The 17454-nt window shown below is 40.9% G+C and overlaps 1 protein-coding gene across 6 annotated transcripts in view; it reads left to right on the top strand.

Annotated features, from left to right (window-relative positions):
- Positions 1-6981: 6981 nt before the first annotated feature.
- Positions 6982-17454, top strand: part of LOC105693068 (ankyrin repeat domain-containing protein SOWAHB) — a 95292-nt gene continuing 84819 nt past the window's right edge. For 3 of the 6 annotated variants that reach the window (XR_007279883.1, XM_048659660.1, XM_048659659.1), the window contains exons 1-4: positions 6982-7141; positions 7319-7380; positions 8161-8577; positions 9392-9547. Coding sequence is in view for 5 of the 6 variants with exons in the window: in XM_048659660.1 (XP_048515617.1) it covers positions 7015-7141; positions 7319-7380; positions 8161-8577; positions 9392-9547 (762 nt within the window). In the remaining variant the exon portion in view is untranslated. The remainder of the gene's footprint in view (positions 7142-7318; positions 7381-8160; positions 8578-9391; positions 9548-17454) is intronic. The other 3 variants (XM_025746632.2, XM_048659658.1, XM_048659661.1) reach the window with 2 other exon arrangements.

Genomic DNA, 17454 nt, shown 5'->3' with positions numbered 1-17454 from the left:
ATTTTCCGTACCTGCCAAAAATTCGCGGAGTGTATATCAATGTTATATAGGTATGGCGTACGCCTGTACATTTTGTTTTATTTGTTGGTATTTAACTCTGGACGTTTTTAATCGTTTGGATTTCTACCTGTCAGCACGTCGCATCGTCATTTATGGGGGGACGTGCACATTCGCGTTTGCGGCGGTATAAAATATATCGTAAGTGCCGCAGCGTGCGTCGCGGGGATGACTGAAAGAGGAACGAGTTAAAATCGATAAATATCAGTAATAGTCTCCTCTTATACTGCACGTGCACGTCGTCAGAGTCGTATAGTTAAAGTTGACACAAATTGACTCCGTGCTTATTCTACGTCATTCGGTGTGTCCCTCGTACCGCGTAACCGCGGTGTGCGATAAATTGCGTAAAATTAAACGAAACGCTAAATTTCATCGAATCGATTATATCTGTTAATTGAATAATTTTTTCATTGCAAGAGGAAAGAAGGAGATAAAAAATCGAATACGTACACGCTCATTATTTACTGCAATTACCACTACTTCGGTTCGCTCGTTTCATTTTTTTGACATTAATAACACCGCACCTGATTCATTACCAAAATTTTGTTAACTAATCGCTTCGCCGCCCTTTTTTGTGTTGATATCAGTTTAATAAATAATGGGGAGTTCAATTTCGAGGAGCTAATAATTGAATTATTCATATTTGAAAATAATTCTTCTCTGCTTTGGATCACGATGGAATAGAAACTAGAATCCTTTTTTAATTACTTTATTATATCGTTATTTTTCGGGATAATTATCCAGTCTAGCCTATGTACACCCACGTATACATTGGACGTATATGTATATACGCCTCTTGGTGCACGGTAGTCGTGTTGTAATTATTTCTGTAATTGCGGGCATTTTTATGACTCGAATGTTTTGACGAGTAATTAGTTGATTTAGTAGTGAGATTTTTGACGTTGCTTATTCTATTCTATTATTTCTTTACTTTTTTATTCTTCTCGCTTTTTTTTCTATTTCATGTGTGGCGCCGTGTACTGTGTGGTACTTACCTTAACACGAAGGTATATAAATTGTTATCTTCTAACAAGCGACATAAGATTGTGCCGCAATGCGTGGATGTTTGTGAAAAAAATATAATTTATTATAACGCCAGGATAGAAAACCGCTGAAAGCGAACAAACCCATTGTGTATATTTGTAAACGAGGTTAACTTATATCAAGCAACGCGCGTTACTCTCCGCTATTCGTATTATATACTTGTGCTTTGCTCCATCTACCGTAACTTATAATTATACTGAAATTTTACCCACCTGATACATAATTCTATAAAATTTCTTATTCCATCAGCAGACCGCGACTGCTCCTATGTAATACCCGCACCGCGCCTCCTCACGCTACCGAACGATCTTTCTCATCCGAAATTCACGAAAATCATCCTTCACCTGAAACTGCAATCTCTTGATTTTTGGAGTGAAAAATTTTTTTCAAAAAAAGAAATCAATTTGGAAAAAATGTATCAGCGGTGCTGTTTCTTCTGTTGGAAGATTTGATACAGAGCAGAATTCGATCCCTCTTTTCATTTGATCTTTCTTTCGAAATTCCGGTGAACCAATTTTTGCTAATTGGTTGATTAATTAACGAGAAATATTCCGTTCCAAATATAATTTTCATTACGTACGGCACGCCAACATCTGTTGTAAATACTTACACGTGTCTAATTCGCTATGTCTCCGAAAGCGACAAATACAAATTTCAATGGTCTGAAGATGCAGCCCTACATAACATCGGCGACATGCGACAGGATATGGAATAAGAGTAGTGACGTAGTATTCGGAATTCGCGTCAGAGAGATTGGTCAACGTTATAACTTTGCCTCCTATGTATAAATGCAGCAGCCGTACCGTACGTACATGTAACATACATAAGTTGAAGTACGGCTAGTACGATTTTCAAGTGTGTACACACGCGGTGACATTAATATACGCATAAAGGTTTGAACAGCACGAGCGGCTCTTTTGAAAATGAAACAGAGAAAAAAAAGTACGAGAAAAAGGAATGAAGAAAAATTTCGCATCGCAACGGCTCCCGCGGTAAGGACACGCGCTTCGTAGAGGAAAAGAATAAAAAAGAACAATTCAAATTAAATGAAAGAAAGAAAAAAACAATAGAAATGAAAAAAGTCCGTGCGCAGGCCCCGCAAAGAGGAAGAAGAATAAGAAGAAGAAGAAGAAGAAGTGGTTGTCGTAGTAGAAGACAAAGAGGCGTAGGAAAGACACTCGGAGTGCGTGCGGTGGTTTTAGCCCCGCAACGAACACACGCGGAAGGCCTCGTTGGACGGCGGCACCGGAGTTCCGCGTGTGACAGGCAAATGAAACACAAACGAAACCAAATGAAACTGAACCAACGAAGCACGTATCATACCATCGTATAAACTGAAGTATGAAGTTCGGATCTCAACGAGACTCCGAGACAAAAATTAACAATTCTTTGATCGCCACGCAACATTTTTTCGAAGCTTCACCCTGCGATGAACTCGACGACGACTTTCCAGTCTATCGAGAAGAAAAAATCGAAATTAGAAAAAATCCGTCTCAACGATCCCTTGAATATATATCCCCTTGTGTATATAATATGCACTTCTTGATTGTTTGCTTAGGCGTATTCTCGAAAGCCATCTTAATTTGCTCAACCGTGAACGGGTTTTTTTTTTTTTTTTCTCTGTTTTTTGTCGTACTCATCCCGCATACGGTACTCGGTAGCTTTTACCGCCGTCGGTTTTGTCTCTGATTTTTTTTTTCAGAAATCTTACATACAAATATACATTTTTTTTTTCTCTCGAAGATTTAAATACGTTTACGTAATCACGTTTGACGTATAAGTCGTGCGATGTTCGAGATGAAAAATCCGATGCCACAAAAATTGATATAATAATTAAAAACTTTCGGCTCTTCGATTACGAAAACCTGTTCATGACGCATTATCATACACGTCGGAATGTTCGGAGGTATAAGATATTTTAGTGAAGAAAAAAAAAAAAAAAAAAACAATTTACAATGAATAAGGTGACAAAAAATGATGTACCTCTGCGAGTGTATCGTATGTGGTTGAATTTTCTCTCCAAGTTCCCAACGATCGTAATGTATATGTGTACATACGTATTGTATACAGCAGTCGGCGTTCGATCGCCGACGATTAATAAGAAGTTAATTCTTATTGTTTCCGCGTCGTATTTTATACGTCGGTGTGTGCGATAAAATAGTTATATACCTACACGTGTACAGGTATGTGTATAAAAATGTGAGTGGGGACGTTACGTGCTTAAAAATCGTAATTTCTCTTATTAACCGCGGCTCCGTGGGGATCAGAAACACAGCATCGTCACAACAGTATCTTTCAGGTCTTGTGATTCGGTCGAAAGCTCGGAGAAGGGGGAGTAAAGGTTTGCGGTTAGATGTATATCGAAAACACGTTTTTTGCCCGCATAAATCAGTTAATTAAGGTTAAACAAAATAAAAAAGAAGAATAAGAAAGAAAATCAAAAGAAGAAAAAAAAAAAAACAAGAAAGTAAAGAAGAAAAAAAGTCGTTCGGAGTTGCCGCGGTTTCTAAGAGCTGCACTACTGGCTCGATGCAACTGCAGCAGCAGCAGCAGCAGCGCCTGCTCCATGGAAGACGTGCCTATGGTGAAACCTGCAACGGGGTGGGAAAGAAGAAGAAGAAGAAGAAGAAGACGAGGAAAGAAAGAAAGAAGGTGGATGTAATAAGGAAAAGAAGGAAAGAGTCGCGGTCGGTATTCGAAGAGGAGAAGAGGGCCACACCACAGTTATACGGATCATGTAGGACTACAATATACGTATATACAGGCATACCCGGTGTGTACGTTGCACCGCGGTTCTCCAGGCGCCCCGGAATTTTCGCGCAAAAAACTAAGACGGTGATAATGTTTAGCTTCGATGTGGGGGAGCACGTACGGAACATTCCACTAATAGGAAGAGAACGACAAACGACGAGAAACGTCGGGGGGAACAAATAAAACTGCGAATCAACGCGCGATTCGTCTTTCTACCCAACTTTATATATATATGGTATATAAATAATTTCTCCAACCCCCTCCCCCGTCGGTAATCTGGACGCTTTGAGGTAAAACTGTATATTACCGGTAAACGCGATTCGTTCACCGCGAGGTTCTTCTCGTCCTGCGTAATGGAAAAAAAAATTATAACAAAATGAAATGGAACGAAGAAAAAGGACATACGTCGTGTATAACGTCGGCGTTGAATCTTCACCGCGGTAGATCACGTGGGATTTAACCCCCGTATGCGTTTTAGGTATGCATAAGCGCGAGCATAAACACACGACAGCAGACCGTCTCATGCGCTGTGGGGAACACACTCCGGTAGATTATATCATTTCCCGCTGCAGAGATATCCACCTCCGGGGCGACGCGGGCCTTTGTCTTTGACTCTCATCCGCTCTTCGCGGCGGCGTGACCTTGGCTTGACCCCGGGTTACCCATTCCAATTTTTCTTTCAAGGGTCCTTTTCCTTTTTCTCTTTCTCTCAAATCTCAGTTTTTCACCCGTATGTAAACCGCTCGGTTTTATTCTTTGGTTAGTTTTTTTTTTTTTTTATTTCCTGCGGACTCGAAAGAGTCACCCGGTTGAAGAGGGGGATCTCGATAGAAACTAGATGAAGAAAGGGGAAAAGGATCATCGAGGATTTTTTTTTTTATTTTTAGATTTTTTAACCGCGATATCACGTACATGTGTACATAAATATACGAAATATGAGGAGATTTGTGCGATGACGATCATAAGTGGGGCAATTATTATTCATTATTTAATTAGAATATTTTAATGAAAACTGTTTAATTACAAAGGTACCGTGTCGCTTCCTGTCCCCCGTTGAATCGGTGTGCGGTACGTACGCGGTATAGGTATATATCGAGCCAGAAGCAACGACGGAGGGACTCACACGATATTATAAATACATACGTACACATTTATGTGGGATATTTTTATGTATATATATATATATATATATCGAGCGTACATACGTAGCCCGCGGGAGAGCGTGCAACACGCATTCACTACAGCGGTCCTTGACGTGTGCTTCTTTGCCGGTGTGATTAGTAAGGTCGTTTTCCTAATTACTGGGTATAATAATACGACTTGTTACCCACACCATTATATTGTCTTAACAATAATTTTCACCTGCAAAGCGATCATACGAAACGCAAAATATTTTTTCTCTCTCGTTTCTAAGTTATCTCTACGCGCATAAATTGATGTACAATATTCGTTAAGCCATATTAATCAACGGTTTCGTATCTAGTTATATCGAATGATTTTTTTCCTACTCTCTCGTCTTATGGGCTAATTTTTTTTTTTTGTTTTTTTTTTTTTAACGCCGGTGCAGCTCAACTGCAGCTGGTGAAAATATTGCCAGTTATAAATTAAGAGGAAATTTATCGCGTCAGTTAGTAATTACGCGTTGAATAAATATAGGCGTGAGGTATACACGCGAGTCAGCGATCTTCTTCTTCAGCTTCTCGTTCTTCTTCATCTTTATCTTCTTCTCAGTTTTCTTCGTTTTTTTTTTTTTTTCTTCTTTTCTCTCTCGTATGAAACAACTACCTCGAAATGCTCGCCAACTGGCAGGGACAGATTGGGATTAGTCGCTACTCTAAAATTCCTCCTATCTCACCCCTACCTCCGAGTAAAATTGAAAAGTGAAAAAGAAAAAAAATCTTCAACATATAATTCCTTTCGGTTTAACGTACGAAATCTTCATTTTATACAAGCGTTATTCGTTTCACGTGTCACCGAAATTTTAAATAAATAATTATAGGCAGCGAAAAATTTTCTTCCATTCATTTCCGATATTACTATTTTAACATATCAGAGATAAATTTTCCACCGCGATAAAGTATACCGACCATAGTCAATTAGGTGTTTTAACATGCACGCGTAATACGTACGTACGACGAACACTTATAAATAAATTACGTGTGTATTTGGATATGCAAGTGTAGGAAAATCGCAACGTCTAGATCTTCGTTGGAATGTGGCGTGCGTTAGAAACCTAAGAGAGAATGCAGCTTTGTCGGTTTTATACGTAGGTATATAATACATATATGTATATATGCACGTATTTATGTACATATTATCGCACTACCAATGAGTTGAACTATGCAAGTAAGTAAGTAACTAACTAAGTAACTAGGTATATAATAATAATCGTTCGGTATGTATGTTGTACATACAAGATGGGGATAGTGCAGAACGCGGTAATTCTGTACAACGCTGCGGTTTGATATAGTGATTAAAATAATTATTTTATCCCCCACCCCCTCCACCCTCTCCGCCCCTTCACTCCCCATTTCCACCACTTGACGCTAGGCAGTAAAATTTAATAAAGAGGATAATTTGGTCGTTGTTATATCAACACGTAATAATGTACAACGCATGCACACCAATTACTTCCATGTTTTTTCGTTTTTTATTTGCTTTCTTTCTTTTCTTTTTTTTTTTTTTTTTTAATTCATTTTTCGTTTTTTCACATGTGCGATGTGTGCTGCGAATAATTATGTCATTGAACCGCTGCACGTACGTACCGACTGGATATCGATTGAGACGGAAATGAAAAATTCTAACCGACATTCGTGATAATGATTATGGAAATTCAGAGAGGAAAAATATTTCGAAATATTTTTTTACAATCGTTATCGGTTTGATAAAAAATTAAAGATAACGAACTTGAGATCGGTAGGATCGATAGGACTTTCGAACAGCAAGTGTCCTGATATTTTGTAATTTTCAATCTGATAGCGGGTCGATAAAGTTTTGGAAATCGTTCGGAGATTGACGAAAAACGATGGACAACAGTTCTGAGTTCGAATGCGTTTGAAATTCATATGAAAACCTTCGAGTTTCGATAGAATCAACTTATCGAGTCGAGTCTCTTGAGTCGAGAGTATTGTTCGCTTTAACTCGCAGGCGCTGTATTTCAACATGGCGACGCCCAGTGAGTTGTCTCTCGAAGAAATAAGGAAATATTTATTGGAAAACGGTGGCTCCGCTCGCAATCACGACTTGGTTAAATATTTTAAAAAATTTCTCACCGATCCCGAAACTCGAGGTACGTCGCGTTTGATTTTTTTTTTGTCTATCAATTTCGCAAGGTGGTTTCAAATACCAAATGTGGTTACCTGTCACATCTCGTGACTGGAGGTGTGAGCTTTGCCTGTGCGGTGTAAACACGATTGAATTTTCAACGTTTCAATTGATGGAGAAATTTCCTCAATTTTACTTTCAGTCGAGTCGAGAAATCGGTTCAAGGAGTACGTCAATACCTTAGCTGCCATTAAAAATGAGGATGTGAGTAAACATTATACGTCGTCCGCTGGTTTTTGACAGCGACTTGTTGCACGCTACGCGATGTTGCCAGATCTAATTTTGTACGAGCGAGATTTGAAAAAAAAAATAACAATTTGTCATTCTAGTGTGTCAGAATCGAACGTGTACTATACCTAGATAAATTGCTATTCGTGTTGTGCGATTGTCAGAGGTGAGTCAGAATTTTTAATAAATGACGAATGTACATCGGAGTGGGTACGGTGTATCGTTGAGATTGCGAGACTTGATGTTAGACAGATAAAGACAAATTCAATACAATCGGAGCATTTCGTATCAGGTTTCTATCGAGTGATTGTACGAGTTGCTTCTCCAATTCACCTAATTAATCAACATCGCACAAGTGTTATCTCGTACGTTAATCTCGTCGATGAGATTCATGACGCCGCAAATGTAGTTGTGATACTAGTTTTCGTGGTAACTGGAACGCTGTTTTTTTTAATTTCTTCTTTTTCTTCCTCTTCTGATAATGGAAACTAGGTCAGATTCAATTGCTTTATTATTTTTCGGCCCGCGTTGTGAAAATTTTTCAGTTTATCGACCGATGCCATCGATTCGATTTAAAATCGCTCGTAGATTTCACCGGGTATCACAGCGGAAAAAAGAATCCGGTGAAACGATCTGGCAACTCGATTGGCGGTGGCGATTCGCAGTTTCCCAATTTTTAGCGAGAAACGAAAAAAAAAAAAAACTTGAGCAAACGAAGAAACGGAAAAAAAAATTAGGGCCGGTCCTTCATTGCAGGGTGAAAAATACCTGGTCCTTAAAAAAAAATACCGACTCGGGTCGCTTTCACCGTCCGCATCGTCGTCCTCGTTGAAGGGGTTGGGATCGCCCGGCGCCTCTGCGACCCCCGTAGATTTTCCAACCCCGATTTCATCTCCGAGAGAACCCCCGCCGTACAGACCTCCGCCTGTGGCATCGCCAACTTCGAATTTACCCTCGAACGTAGATACGGCTAATCAGAGATCTGCCGAAGATTCGGATCTTCACGATGAACTCGAGGAGACCGAGGAGGCGCCATCGAGGAACAGGGAATATTCCAGCATCTCCGAAAACACTTCCGTTTCATCGCCACCGATTCCTCCGCGACGAAAAAGTCAGGACAAATTGCGTGTTGATAATAACAAGGAAAATGTCGTTCCCGAAGCTCCCATTAAGGTCAGTGGTCCGTTGTTCGTGAATCTCATCTTTTTTTTTTTGGATTTTTGTGCTTTCGAATCTGCTTGTTTCGTATATTTTTCTCCCATATGTGTGGTTCGTCGTTTCCTCTTATTTTCTTCATCCCTAGTTCTTTTCCTCGCATATATTTTTTTCCTTGTACACTCGGCTGCATGTGCGCCGGTTTTCTGTTTCTTTTTTTTTTTTTTTTTAATACATCAGCTTTTGGACGTCCATTTTTCGTGCCCGCAATCTATGGAGAATGAAAAGAGAAAAAAATTTATTTACGAACTTGAAAAAGACCTCTCAAGTAATTCATAAACTCCGACTATATTGCGATTTTTCTATATTCCTTTCGTATATTAAACGACCTCTTAAACTCTAAAAAATGTACCGTAGTTACATTTTCATCATGCTTATATTGCAGCTTGCGTAGTATCCCCATGTAGAAAAAAAAATATACCCGTAGAACGGTAGTCGTAGTAGCAGGGGGCATGCGTCTGTGAAAATATACATATAATTGTTTTTTTACTAAAAATTATTGAACGTCGTAATATCGAGCAATTTTTTAATTACATGTCTTGATGCACGTGTGTAATTAAATATGGGTACATAATTCCGTTGCAAAGTTACATTATCCGTATATAGAACCCACGTCGTTGTCGGCTTTTAGCTCGCTTTTTACATTCTTTTGGTTTTCTTATTTTTTTTTTTTTGCGCTACCATTTTGGAATGTAGTTAGTTTTTCATTTGGCTCTCTCGTAAACGAACAACAAAAAGAAAAAAAAAACAAAAAAATCGATTACTAACTCAGGAGGACGACGGTCCTGCTTCCGCAACGACAACGACGTCTGCCGAACAACTGAGTGTTCGCGAAAGGATGCAACGTTTCAACAAGATGGCTAGCGAGACCGATCTTCACGGTCGTATCAACGGTTCGACAACGCCCACTAAGAAACGCTCCGATAAGGTAATCTTCCAAAAAAAAAAAAAAAAAAATTCTGCCAATAATTCGTAATCTTATGAATTACAACGACATAGCCAAAAATTCACCTGCGATTTTTTCCCACGATCGATTCACGTGCAACGCACGAGCGGATTATGATCGTATATCGTTACTCCTATTTATGTATAGGGAAATGATATCCTGTACGTATGTGAAGTCGGTTGAATCCAAGACTTTACATTGGAATTGTATGTTGGCGATGCATCAGGAGCGTTGCCGTAGATTGTTAATTAAAATTCTATTAAAAATTATAATTTTCAAAGGATATGCGAGGTATCTTACAGCTTTACCTTCACCGTTACCTGACTACGTTACGTGCGGGGCGAGAATCCCGCGTAATCCTTCTCCGGTTCTCTCAAAGCGATGACCGCCAGGATATACACCCAACGCCCCACTCATTAATTTACGCGATAATTTTTTTTTTTTTTTCCTTGTTCTTCTTCTTCTTCTCATCCATGTTGCGTCGGATTAGGTGACTATATTTTATGTGTATACCTACCCGCGTGCGGTTAAAGGTGCCGCTGACTTTTGAATATATGCGCACACCGTCTAATGTGCCGCGACTGGATCCGGTCATTTTTTTTTCTCTCTCTTTCGTTTTCGGAAACGGAAGTAGCTGTAAAAACCCTTCCGTTACTTTGACGGGAAAATAGAAAAATCTCAGCTGATTAACTTATCTGTATCCATCATATTTGTGTCGTAAGATGATGTAGATGATGGGATTATCATAGACACGTTTCATCTGATGCAGAATGAAAATTGACTGAATTCTTTTTCCCTCTTTCGACGATCAGTTAATTTTCAAATGCTGATGGAAGACCCTCTATGAAATAAGTACATGAGTTAGATCGACGGATATTCTTGCAGGTATCCTTTTTATTTCTTTTTCTTCGTCGTATACGTTCCGGATATCCTTTTCTACGGATCCTGGACGACACTCGTCCTTTTTTTCCCGCCCCCCTTGTATGTTACATGAGGTATATACCGTATTCTAACAAAGAAAAAAAAAAAATGGAATTACTATGCACGATGGGCAGTCACCCCCAGCTACCTGTCTCTCGCATGTTGTACGTACGTACGGCATAACGTATATCTATACGGGCCCAAACTTTGTGCATTGCATACCTAATATCGGTATACGCGGTGGGATATATCTTTGACCGTCGGTGTCGCGTGCCGTACTTTATACTTATCATTATACCCCTTATAGAAAGTAATTACGTAACGTATAAACTATACGTGTACGTGTATGTAACGTGTACGTTACACGTACGTATATAATGCATATAATGCACTTGGCGGATTATCGCACATCGTCTCAACTGCAAATTATATTACCACCGCAGCCGCTGTATTGTCCCGCAGTCGCGCTTCGCTATTTATACAAACCACGTGCAGAAAATTCACGTGTGCATGTATCCGTACGCGGACTAATTCCGCGAAGCGTATATAAAACCGGGTATAAAATTAACCAATGCGCAATCTGAATTATAATTGCAGTCTTACACATATACGTTCGCTCGGATAAATCGTTATAAATTTTTTTCTATCTCGTTTTCTTTATATTTTTTTGTTCATACTTATCTCTTTCTTTGGGATACCTGCAGTATATTGCCGGTGTGTTTGATTATCCTCCTATTTTATTCTTTTACTTTTTATACGGTAATCCCGAAAGAAAACGCGCACCTGCCGTCGTGTTACTTTTTTAAGTGCGTGACACCCGCACCGACCAATTTCGGTTTTGTAACTACGAAACGTTCACCCCCATCCCGAATGTGTGAGCATATAATGCGACGATTCACAGTCGACTTGTGGCACCCGAACGTCTGTCGCGTCGTTACGTGTGCGTCCATCTTTTATGATAATTATTCTCGTTGGATATGAATAAAAGTGCGGGTGGCTGAATTAGTCGTTGACGTTATATAGAGATCCGCCGGTGATCCTTTACACCCGTGTGGTCCCGAAACGCACGGAGATGTGTGTAAAATTTATCATGACTTGTTTTTTCTTTTCTGTTCGTTTTATGGTAACTCCTTCTCTCTCCACTTTATACTGCAATCGTTTGCAGCTGACGTAAAAATTATTAAGATATATACGGGGAGTGAAGTCTTGAAACGCAATCAGGGAGGGAGAGAAGAAGTTTTCAGAGAAATTTTCGGTACGATTAAAAGAAGAAGAAGAAGAAGAAAAAAAAAGAAAAGGTTTTTTTTTCTTTTTCGGAAGAGTTGAAGTACGTCTCGTATAATTTAATTCTTTGGCCCACGATGTGGGGTGGAGACGGAATTAAGCCTTGCGCGCGTCTTTGAGATGAAATTTGGTTGACAAGCCCGCTGGGCATACGAGGTATATGCGGAGAGGACACGTTGTGCGGAGTTTCAAACCTACGAGTTTATCCGTGGCAAGAGAGGCGTAGGTGTACGTAGCGTACCGTCGTCTCCCGGTTATAAACCGCCCTCTTCTCCTCCCCCTCCCCCCCTCCCCCCGCTTCTTGCCCCTTCCATCTCGGTTTCTGTAGAATATTTTGCCACCTCGAAGAGGATGGAGAGAAAAGGAAGAACTGCACGGTATAGAACGGATGACGAGAGGAGTAGTACGGGGACGTTCTAATTAGGATCACGCGTGTTCGCCTCTCGCGCGCGTCTTGTTAGGCAGTTGGGTAGAGTTCCGCGACTATACCAGCCCAAAACCTCAAACTGTTTCCCCACTCTCTTTATCCTCGTATATCCTCGCCTTCTCGATCCTTCTCTCTCTCTCTCTCTCTCTCTATCTCTCTATCTCTCCTGTAAACTCCGTATAGTTTAAGAGTATGGGGGAGTATCCTCCTCCCGGTACCATCGTATGGTACGGTACCTGTACCCTACACCACGGTGAACTTGGAATTCAGCATAGTTCCGCATACATTAAGGACGCGGGAATACTTGGGGGTAGTTTGTGCCTGATGGTTCGAATGGAACGGGAGCGAGAGAGTGAGAGAGAGAGAGAGAGAGAGAGAGGTCGGATGAAACATGAAGGAGATGAGAGGAACTCGCGACGGTGAAGAGCGAAGGGTGTAAACCGCACAAAGTAATCTTACAGAATGTATATGCAAAGAGGGTTAAGCAGACATGGGGCGCTAAAGGGGGCCACAGCTTGCGTGATCTGCAGACCCGAACTTAGACTCTATCTCCGGGACCTTAGGACCTCCCGTCTATATCCATATGTATGTACGGATGATGCGCGCTTATACTCGTAATATCTCGTCGGTTTATAGAGGCGAGCTTGTTACCAAACTATGACCCTCGACTTCCGATGCCTCCGTTTCAAACACCCCCGACTGTTTTCACCGTTGGCGATATCGCACGCATCGCGGTTTTTATTTATTTATTTATCTTTTTTTTTCGGAGATACCCTTTCGAGCAACAAAACGCTGATGATGATTACAAACACGAGGTATCGTGAACGTTCGAGGTATGGCGTGTGTGTAGCGTTTTTCTGCTAAAGTCTTGAAATTTCGTTGATCATTAATCAAAGTTCAGTGATTATACAACCGTAGGCCTGTCCGGAGCTCTGTAATCGGGGCTCAACGTGCGGATAACCGATTGGATGACCCGTACCCGTTGTATACCGACGCTCTTATCTCTTAATCTAAATCTAGTTTTGCTGTTGGTGAATCGGCAATTAGTCTTTCCCATTATCCGCGCGGGTGCCGAACCAAGTCCGGCCCCGGCTATACCGCCCTCCTCGTATACCTTCGTTTCTTTTTACAAAGGTGTTTCGTACGCCTTTCTGTTTTTTTATTTATTTTATTTTTTTTATTTTTTTCGTTCTTTCCTCCCATATAAACTACCGACGTTACGTTTGGTCTGGTGTATCGTTGTTTATTCAAGAAATATTTTAGTCATTAATCAGGACCCGCGTTACGCTGTCTGCCTACCGAACGCATGCGGCAGGTGAAAGAGATATAAAGACAATGTTAAAAGCAACACTTGATTCGAAATTTTGTTTTATTCTTTCCATCGGCACATTTTCGTAAGGTAAATCTATAGGTAGAGAAGCTGATAATTTTCCGTCCAACGATCATCCCTTTCCGTACGATTTTTTCCCATGTTTTGCCATGTGGTTTTCAGCAAACAAAAGTTGCGTTACATCGCCTCGTACAGAGGATATGGAAATATGGGCGTTGCAGCTCTATTTCGTTGCAGTCCGAATCCCGTACGTTATCGAAGTTTTTGTATAAAATTTTGGAATTAAACCGGTATCGTACTTGCGCTCGTTTACCTTTTCGATGCTCTTGTATTTCGCCGGTTTACGGTACCAAACGTACGTGTAGCTTTTGTGCCCGGACTCGCGGAATATCACGTGCCGTTGATGATGCTGCTGCTCCTGAAAATTAGCAAAGAGCATTTTTGACCCGCTGCCTCGGCGTATCTGCCGCTCGCACCTTACGTATTCATACGTACGAAACGTGAATACCCCGTCCGAACAACACATCCTCTTTCTCCCCACGCGGATATTATAAACTCGCTTTTAACTACTAACAGGTTCTTTGCTCGCGAATCCACCTGATGATGGGCGTTCGTACGTACTCTCATTACCGGTTCAACTCTCCGAGGCATACACGGCGGACCCGTTACCATTATCATTTAAATTACTGTCGTTAACAACTCCTTTTATTTTAGGAATTTCTACGCATTCGACTCTCGGAAAAATTAAGGGATTCCAACCCTCCGTTTCAAGTTTCGGTAGCGTTGTTCGGTACGTGGAAAAGCTCGAGGGTAGATCCGAGCGAATGATATTCTTCTGGATTCATTTTTGTCATCTGGAATGTCGTTTGAGGTTTTTTTCTTTCTCCATTTTGACTTCATCGTGTCCGTTATAGTCAAGCCGTAACAATTTTGTTAAATTTTGTCTTCGTCGCGATTTCAAATAATATGAGATAAATCTCTAAAGTATTTAAAAAATGTTGTCCGACTCGTATAATATATATCCTTTACAAATTGGGAGTTGAAGATTAGGATAGTGGTTTCTAAAGATCTTTTCCCCCCTTGAGGTTATCCCAAAGCACACGCGCGCGCGCGCGCTCGCTCGCTCGCTCGGCTCAATTACGCTTTTAAATATTCCCGATCTTCGTTCTACCGGGAGTCTGAATGGTTTCCCGCGGCGCGAGATAAGCCATCGACTGAAAACGCGCGGCGCTGAACACGCGGAGAACCGAACCCGAACGTCGGGCGGGCGGGGCCCCCGCTTCTCTTCTACCGATCTCTCGTTATATTTATTTATTTAATTTTTTTTTTTTTTTTCCTCCTTCTTCTCCTCTTCCTACTTCGCCTCCTTCCTCCTTCTATTCTTCTGGGTCACGGTTCACCCGAGTTTGCTCCGCTACTAAAATATTAGCCCCCGAAAATACGTTACGAAACTATTTTTTTTTTTTTTTTTTCTGTCGCCATCGGAGGTCATCTCGTGGGACTACGAGCTTTTCTTTTCTTTTTTTCGTTTACTTCTCATTTTTCATCCTCACCGCGATTCGAACTCGAAGCTACCCCCGTATCGGGAGTCGCGATATATTTTCCCCCTTTGGTTTTTCGGTCGCGAAAATTTGGCAGGTCGACGAAACGCGGTTGATTCATCTCGCGCGTTCGTTTCTTCTCGACTCGAGGAATTTGGCGACGTGAATACCAGGAGGTTTGGTATTTGACGAATAGCTAGCTCACACGGTGTACATAAATAGTGGAAAAATTGACGTCTCGAAACACCTGTCAATCGTTTATCTCCGTTCGGTCTCGCGGCTCGGAACATCTTTTACACGACATTAGCCACAGATGACCAGAAGATAGTGTCTCTCATTGTCAAAGAAGTTGAACCTTTGACGTCGCGTTCTTACGTATATATGTACGTGAACGGGTAGATATGTGCATCGGGAGTCGTCGTGTGCGTACACAAGAAACGGCGGATAATACGTATGGGAGTTTTGGTTCATAGGGAAATTAGGGGCGTGGATATATCTCTCGTTAGTATATGTAACCGAAAAGCCACGGAGTCGTCGGTATATAGCGTAGTTTGGTGATTGAGCGATGGCATTCCTTGAAGGGGACGACGGGAGATGAAATATTCTCGAGTCACGCGAGTAACGATCAACCAGAACTTGAACTGCCAAACCGAACTGAACCAAACCTCGATATCCCTCGCCGTTCATTCTGTTACCGGTCGCGGCGGGTGTCCACCCATTTTACTCGCGATGACGATAAAGTCCTCGATTTCTTCCTTTTTTTTTTTTTTTTTTTTTCTTTTTTTTGTCTCCATTTCCAAATCGGTGTAGGATGTAATTCAAACACAACATTATTCTATTACCGTCATTATCATCGACGAATCTTTGTTTTTTTTCTCCCCATTCTTCTTCGTTACCACTTAATCCGCGGATATAAATTTTTATATCGCGATAAAACTTGACGTTTGAAACGCGACGGTGGTATAACAAATGATTTTTGAAAGTCGCACGCGCCTCGAAAACCGTAACGTAACCGCCGTACCTACCGCCGAAAAGTTTCCACCGAATATATTCGGTCGTACATCCGTATAATAATAAAAACTCAATGGCATTCGCTTAACCAAATAGAGGTATAGGTATAGGTATAGGTATAAAGGTTCGCCTTATCGAAAAAGATCTGAGTTGCGCGGTGCACCGGCTATTTGTATTCATAAGTCCGCAGGAGTCCCGGCGCTCTCCGCTACGAACGTTCTCCTCTTCGTCCGGGTGTCTGTCCGATGCCTGTCCATCCGTACGTCTGTCCGTCCGTCCGTCTGTCTCCATTCCTCAATTCGTCCACTTGTGATATTTATACCGTACGGGTACAACGAAACTTGTTGTCCGCATTTCGTCCATGTTTGGTCATGTATGAATCTTATGAAAACTCGAACTTGCCGTTCGCGGTTTTGAGTTTTCTGCGATTTTTTGAATTTTCGAGGGGCGGATTACGGGCAAAGCGATTCGTCGTAGCGGCGCCAATCTTCGCTCCAGATCGAAAACTGAAATGAGAAGGGGAAAAGAAAAAAAAATTGACGAATAAAACGTTACCTACGTACTTACAGGCGCGATGTGCACGGTAACTTTATTCGTGTGGATGTGGTTGATTCGAAGCATTGCTGCGGGAGTATATAGAATGTGAATAGTCATCGGGTTATTTAATTTTTCGTGGCTCCCCCGGTGCGCGTGTTTGCTCAACCCCGCTGTGAGCACAAATTACCTCGCGACCGAATCACTTCGCTTCACTTTTTTCAACCTCTTCCCTTCTCTCCCTCAGCCTCGGCTCATCTCTCTTCCTTATTTTTTCATCCGATCTCCCCTTAGATTATACGTGCGCTGCACATTTTTTTTTCTCTTTTTTTTTGTTTTTTTTTATTACCGACTCTATATCATCGCGTTTTATCATTCGACATTCGAACTTTGCATTTATCGCGATTGTATTCAGTTCGTGAATCTCGATTGTGGAGTAGATATAGTAGACTTTTTCGAAAATTTCGAATTTCTGTTTTTTTTATTTCGTTCTCTTGACTTCGAAAGGTTTTCATCTGCAGCGAGACGCGTTTCACCTTTGGTAATATATTTGAATTAATGAGATATAGCTTCCAAATTAATTGTATATCATCTACTTACGTATGGTACACTCGGAATTACAATGTGCATAGATATGGTATAATTATTGAAATTTAATTGCGTCGGATTTGATTGTGGAATCAGATTATAAAAATTAACCATTATGCGGTGTAACCCCGATTTCACGAAATAAAATTTCATCGTTATTGTCTTGAGAAAATTAGAAGTTAAAAAAAATAAATTATTTATAATAACAAATAACTGTGTTTCGTTGTAATTAGAAGTTTGATTTTTTTTTTTT

This window comes from Athalia rosae, chromosome 8, assembly GCF_917208135.1.
Source record: "Athalia rosae chromosome 8, iyAthRosa1.1, whole genome shotgun sequence".
NCBI classification, from domain to species: Eukaryota; Metazoa; Arthropoda; class Insecta; order Hymenoptera; family Athaliidae; genus Athalia; species Athalia rosae.
This window is presented reverse-complemented; position numbering and strand designations above follow the sequence as displayed.